Raw genomic sequence first — 7,227 nt, 5'->3', positions numbered from 1 at the left:
GTAACACTGCAGAACATTAAACCCTGGCATCCTCCAGCAAAAAAAATAAATCTCTCTGTTTAAATATCTCACATCACAGCAACTTGTTCTTCAAGAAGCATCACCAATGCCAGGCTTAGACACACAGATGATCCTATTGCTAAAGATAGTAAAAAAAATATAATAGCCACACACTATGCTATGGATGTATCTTAATTAAATAATTTTAAACTGAAGGTATTTGATGGAATAAAATCTTCTGCTATATTCAGAAGTGCTTCTAAAGACAATATACATCAATACAAAATGAAGGAAGCATAAACCATATTCCTCTTCACAAAAAGAGCTCTGTTTATTTGTAGACCCAGAAAGAACACAGTCAAGTTAAAATGGAATCAGGATAAAGCCTAACCCTTACAGGTCTGCTCAGGCCAAGAGCTGTTTGTTGAGGCAAACACAGAATTTCTATTTCTGTGTGTGAACAAAGACAACTACACAAGTATCAAATCACTGAACAGAAATTAGATTGATGTGATTGTCATGTGAGACAAACTTACTTGGCCAGATCACACCCAGCTGGATGATGAGCAAGTATTCAGACTTATTTGAAGTGGCCTCACCATCTCCACCTGCTTCACTTTTGATCTCCAACAACAGCCTGATGTCCACCAGATCACAAGCACTATATTAAAACAAAACTTTCCTATCTCTGTGATAACAAACTTTTCTCAGTGCCAATCACCTTTCATCTGGTTTCTGATTGAAATGTTGCTTATTTATTCTTTAAACAGTGACCATGCAAAATGTGCCTGTATCTACGTGCCCTCCTTAGAACCCAGGAAAGCATCAATACACAGGAAGGTTTCATAGGAAAATTTAGCATACACTAATATTCAGTGCTGTAACAACATGCTAAATTAATGACTGCACCTAACAGAATTTGTTTAAAAACCTGCTATTGTGATTATTGCCTGGATCCTGCTCGGGTTTTGTGCTTAGAACAGTGGCCTAGAACAGTGCACTGACCTCCTGCTCACTGGCAAGAGCAGCTTGACCTTTCACTGCTGTGAATGTGAATCAGGAAAACTTGACTAAGGCAGGCTTGCAAAACTTGGCCAGAGCTTGAAATAGAAGCACTGGATGCAGGAACTTTTCACCTAAAAAAGCTGAAATAAGTGATGAGGCTGGGCCAAAGCAAAGGGGTGAAACAGTGACAATGGGATGTGCTGGTCCTCTGTAGCTGCTGGTGTTCAGTTCTACCCTCTGAGTCCACCCCACCTCTGAGACAGCCAATTTATTTGATCTTTGAGCATGTGGGATTAAGTTTCACTTTAATTGCATAGAGCTCAATGTGCATGCAACTACAATTCATTTTAACTGTAATTTCACAAATACTGAATCTGGAAACGTGATACCATTACATTTGTTTCCTTTATCAATTTAAAATTTCACATTTGGTCTCCAGCAGACTAAGAAAAAAACCACTAAAAATATTTCTTAAGACTATTCCTGAGCAATGTTTTTATGTACTGTAAAATACTTTAGTTTATTACTACATTTATTAAGATTCTCACATTTTAAACTACCTATATATAAATCCATGCTTTGAAATTTTACAAAGCTGAAGATCTGGTAGGCACAATGAAGAATAGAAACAGCTAAGCATCTTAAAACCAAGATGAGCTCACCAAGAGAAGTGCAATTTAGCTATATACACGATGTACTCTTTAGTATTTGCTACTTTTTCCATTTTCTATCACAATGTGAAGGATCCACTTGCAGGATCTGGTCCATCAGACCTCAGCTCACTGCTCAGGAACACTGCAACTGGGTGGCTGAGGGTGAATTTAATGCTGACCAGGATTGCATTTTTAAATGAAAATGCAAAACATCCTCTAGAATTTAATTTAAATAAGATCATGTCCCCAGCTGCTGTGAGTGAGTTGGAACTGTAACAGATGAATGGACACATGAATATTGTCTGAACTGTCCTTTGTATTCTCTTGTATCTCACAGACACAAGAGAAGACAGAGGGTCCAAGGACAGGACCCAATCCTGGTTGTACAACTTTCTTCTGTAGGATATTTCCCCATGTCACCTCACTAAACCTTGAAACAAGAATCCAAGCTAGACAGGACCATGGGATAAATAACAGTCATATTGGGTGACTGAAAATAGGTATCTTCTGTATCAAAATGTATCTTTACTTGAACTTACAATATCCTTTAAATTCTTCCCCTAAGAGTTTATTTTTTAGATTTTGAGAGGTCACCAGTTCTGCAAATTAGGCCACACAGTCTCTGGTAATATCCTCACTTTGCATTACTCAAATATATCCATGTGCAATTTGAAATTTGGTCATTTCCTCTAAAGACAAAAAGCATCAAGACTTACAAAATGAACTTCCAGGACAGCCTCTGTAAACACAGTGAAGATTCCAGGTACAAAAATACACATTCCATTTTCTTAATCTGTAACTATTGAAGCTGTCTGCTCCCTAATATTTTGTCTTAAAAAGATCCTTTCTGCATTAAAATATTTCAAAACATTATCTCCATTCTTCTTCTTCTCAAAAAAATAACATCTATTTCATCAAAAAAATCCAATTCATCATCTTCTGTGAAGAATTAGAGTTGGCTTTGCATAGATAGCAGGCTCCATTATTTAACATAAAACAGCTGAGCCCTTTCCATCAGAAAACACCACCATCAAACCTGCCCCATAAAACAGCAAGAAAAAAAGAGCATGGACCCTATTCCCTCAAAAACACCATGGTAAGCACAAGGAACACCACAGCCTTCAACAGACTGGTGCAAACATGTATTTCTCTAAACTTCACCCTGTGCCATTGTTATTTTCATTGAGCAACTGTAAATATTTTGGAGGAAAGACCAATGGAAGACACTTGCCTTCAGGGAAAAAATCTCCTGCTGGCCTTGCTGGCTTAAGATCAAATGTACAGAAATGAAGAGTGCTGACTCGGAATTGAGAACATCTTTTCTCAGGATCTTCCTAGGAAGAAAACCCTCCCGCATCGGCCAAAAGCAGCAACGTTTCCTAATGAATTTTCCTTCACTTGAATTTGTGTGACGTTTGCTGGGTGCCATTTGTTTTGATTTTCCTGTCCCCCGCTGGTTTTTTAGGAGGGACACAACCGCTGGCGCTGCCGTTGTTCTTTGGATTTGTGCACGTGTGTGTTTTGAAGCCTTTGATGGGAGCAGCTGCCCCGTGGAACGCTGGGCTTTGCTTGGGGGGTCTGATATTACCAACACTTTGGATTTTAGAGCCGTTCTCGGAGGGCTGCAGGTTGAGCAGCTGTTGCTTTGCAGCTGGTTTCTTTCTCAGTTCGCTCCTCGCGTCCCCAGCCTGTCTCTGAGGAGGTGCTGCACACCCCGTTCTCTCCGCCGGCCTCCAGTGACCTGGATGAGAATGTAACTGGCGACTTCCCTCCCAGTGGGGATCCCCCCTGGGACCCAAGCAGCTCCTGGGCAGCTTGGCAACACTATCCTGGGGCACCACTTGCCTGCTGGGCACAGGGCTGAGCAATGCCTTGCCTTTGCCAGGGCTCTTCAGGGCACGGGTGGAGCCGGGAGCAGTCTGGGGCCGGCCCTTGGCTGCCTTTGCCCTCTCGTTCTGCACCGTCTGCATCTGCAGCCACTCCAGCTGCACCAGGCGCTCCAGGTATTTCTCCAGAAATCCCGTTGGCTTCGGCCGGAAATCGGTTTTCCCTTCCACGTGGACAAAGATGGCCAGCTGCTTCAAGTCCCAGGAGTTGAAAGGGGGTGGGAGGAAGTCTGGGTAGTAATATTCTGATTCTTTAAAACCCATTTCAGGGACGTGTTCCAAACAGTCGGGATCGATTTCTTCCGCTCGGAGAATGAGTTCCGGTGGAGTGCAGGGAGAGGGGGGAATGGGAATCCTTTCTGAATCAGAGAGGTCACTGGCACTATCATCTTCAGCATCTTCTTTAATAATCTGTACTGATTCAAAATCAAGAAACATTTCACTTACAGATGCTTCTTGCCATTTAGAAGGGCCTGGACTGGCTCCAGCAACATGTTCTTCGTGATTCTTTTCCAACTGTTCTTTTTTACTGCAGTAAAAATGTTGCACTGGGACATCTTTAACCCTACAGAAGTTTCCTTGTGTGCTGCCCTTTGTGCTTGGAGGGATCCTGTGCAGCAAAGATTCATTCTGCCTTCTTTCTGGGAGACTCCTCTTTGGTCCTTGCACACTGTGCAGTGATGGGCAAACACTCGGGATCCTGAAGGAGAAGAATGATCATGTCCTGTCACAATGGCTAATTCTTTGAACATCAGTTTGCAAAGGTCTTGCCACCCCCTTCAAGGACAGGGATTTACACAACTGAAGCTAAAACTGGCACAGAAACTCGAGGCAAAATTAATATTTGCTGGTAGAGATAACACTTCCTACTACTGATTTATTTTATTTTATTCACTAAGGCAGGACAGTAAGTTTCCATATTGATAACTTAGATTTGTTGTCCTCATAAATGCTGAACTCTGGGGCCAGTGAAGTCAAAAGCACAACACAGCAGCCATGATTTAATCACAAGCATTTAATAAACCAGTCTGAAATGACAGCAAATTAAAGAGACAATCTGAACATAAAACTACCTTTTGGATTGAGTGCTGCTGTCCAGCTGGTTTCTTCCCTTCTTAAGAACATTTGGTTGGTTACCATCTTGAGTGTCAGGGGAAATCTGAAGAGATATGAGAGTATGTGATGTTATTAAGAAGCTGACTTAAACTAGGTACTCTTCTTATGTTAAAAAAGGGATTCTTTACCTTTTCAATGGCACTTGATACATTTTTGCCCAATCTTCCAGGAGAAGATTTCACATAAGAAATTGGTTTATTTAGTCCTTTGGTGCTTGGATGGCTTTTTCCATTGCTGTAACTGTGAAGAATTAAACAGAATATCACTTACAAATAGCAACATACATGACCATCAGAAAGGAAATACAATAAAAGCTTAGAATGCAATTGAGTTTAGAAAAGAGAATTGATTGCAACTATTCTTAAAGTTCACAGAACTCTGCCATGGTCACTTTTTACTTTTATACTATTAATGCCCTACTGTATTTTTAATACTATTAATGCAATAGTGAATAATTCTATCAGATAATATAATAATGGAGTGTAGCCCTTATATAGAATCCTCTGCCAGAGTATCTCAAAATTACTTTTGGGATAATAAAGAATAGATATTAGAGATCAGATATTTAACTACTGATTTCCATAATACCTGAAACTGCAATTTAACCAAAGTTATTATAAAGTACAATATAAAGGTAACTGCAAGTCAAATTTTGCTTGTCTCCCTCCTTTGCATACTGGAAACAAAACTTAAAGGATTATTCCTTTGAAGTTAAGGAGTGGAAGTAAGCAGGGAGCATAACGTCTATTCTCCTACCAATACAAACTATTTTACAAAAGGCACAAACTCACTATTTCATGTTATAATGGGGTCGTGACAATGTTAGCAGGAGAAAAAACTCACATGTGAGCAAAGGGAATGGCATTACTGATCTGGGCAGCTTAAAACTAAAACACGTAGTTCCTCAATTAAACCAGATACATTCCTGTGTAAGCACACAGAATGAATAAATCAATGTATTCTGTAAGAATCAGAGAACAGTGTATGTTCTACAAACAAGAAATATTGCTGATTTTAAAAAGAAAAGCTTTAAAATACCATTTCAAAACAGGAATAAACAAAGTGTGCCCTCCCAGTCTAATTTAGCGTGACTGCAGTTCAGTTAATTTGCCAGGATGTACATCTTGTTTTCACAGTTTTTATGCCAGTATAGTTAAATTTTGTTTTTTAAAAAACCTGATTTCATAAATTCAAGAGTTTATAAAAGAATTAAACTACGTCCCGTGCCTCCAGCATTGCTGCAGTCACCTCTGTGACTTTGTGACCTGCGTGATCATCCTGCACAATCATTCCTGCTGCTGTGGGTCAGGGCAGAGGATGGCAATCTCAACAGTACAGCCAGGCACTTATTAACTCATCTACAGTATTTTGACAGTTCTGTAACTAGAAAGAGAGAAATTAATTTCCTTACTTTACCATTCCTTTGTGGTTTTCATTGGTGTGGCTGTGGCTTCCCTTCTGCTGTGTCTCTCTGTGCAGCAATAAGGGATATTCTTGAATGCCAGGTCCCATTATTCCTCTCTTTCAAGGGTGTCTGCACCTTTATTTTTACATAATCTTCAAACGGCTCCAGTCTTTTGGGTTTGCAAGACACAGCGTATCAAACGCAGACATCGCCACGTCCTGGAGCTGCTGGAAACAAACCAAACCCTCCCAATGTGATTCTATTTTTAAAGCAGGAACATAAACATAACCAGCTCCTGGTAAACACTGTCCCCTCCTCCAGCACGCGCTTAATGGGAACCAGTATCATTCATTACTATTCCCAGTGCAGGGAATCACCCGGGAGTCACCCAGCGTGACCAGAGCTCCCGTGCGGTGTCATGTGCTCAGCATCCTCACCATTCCCAACATCGCTCCGCCTGCGCACTTGGATTGACTTGGATCGCCTGGAGCCGGGCGTCACAGCCCACCTGGGCGGGTGTTCCTGCTCCCAATTTACCGGGATGCTCATCCCCCTGCGTTCTGTGCGTGCCGAGCTGTCCTTTTCGTGTCACAAGAAACGCGCTCTTGCAATATTCATGTATGCAAATTTTGAACCAGATACTTAATTTTTTCTTTTCCTTTTTCCAAAACAAATGCCTCATCAATTCCTACCGAAAACACTCAGAGCGGGATCTGTGGCATTCTTTTATTTCCCAGGAGCTGCATCCCCGTTCCAGGGTACCGCATTGGGGTGCACAGACACGGCGTGCAAATGTGACAGGCGGCCAACAGCTCTGCTGACCCACCTTTACAGTCACTGCACTGCTGTTTATGCATTGCTTATGCACACTGATGCAAAATAAATGGAAAATAATTTACATTTGACCTCGTCCTCTGCCACACGCCTTCCCCCATCCTGTCCCCGGCCAAGGAGGAGCGCGGGGAGAGAATGGGGGCCCCGGAGCGCCGGGACGGGGCAGATCAGCGGCCGCGAAGAGGCAGCACCGGGACAGCAGTACCCGGGATGGAAGGCAGTGCCCGGGATGGATGGCAGTGCCCGGGATGGATGGCAGCAGTGCCCGGGATGGATGGCAGTGCCCGGGATGGATGGCAGTGCCCAGGATAGATGGCAGTGCCCAGGA

General features: G+C 42.2%; 1 protein-coding gene across 2 annotated transcripts; it reads right to left on the bottom strand.

The window, feature by feature from the left end:
* Window positions 1-306: 306 nt before the first annotated feature.
* Window positions 307-6,288, bottom strand: FAM217B (family with sequence similarity 217 member B). 2 transcript variants are annotated; one of them, XM_008932945.2, is made up of 4 exons: window positions 6,072-6,288; window positions 4,789-4,900; window positions 4,618-4,703; window positions 307-4,244 (listed from the first exon to the last, which is right to left on the bottom strand). In XM_008932945.2, exons 1-4 carry the CDS (start codon window positions 6,170-6,172, stop codon window positions 3,053-3,055), a joined length of 1,491 nt encoding a protein of 496 aa, XP_008931193.2. In that variant the 5' UTR covers window positions 6,173-6,288; the 3' UTR covers window positions 307-3,052. The 2 variants fall into 2 exon arrangements, with proteins under 2 accessions (XP_008931193.2, XP_017929522.1); XM_018074033.2 differs by having other exon boundaries at window positions 6,077-6,205.
* Between the last annotated feature and the right edge of the window lie 939 nt (window positions 6,289-7,227).

This window comes from Manacus vitellinus, unplaced genomic scaffold, assembly GCF_001715985.3.
Source record: "Manacus vitellinus isolate BGI_N305 unplaced genomic scaffold, ASM171598v3 scaffold_26_pilon, whole genome shotgun sequence".
Lineage (NCBI taxonomy): Eukaryota > Metazoa > Chordata > Aves > Passeriformes > Pipridae > Manacus > Manacus vitellinus.
This window is presented reverse-complemented; position numbering and strand designations above follow the sequence as displayed.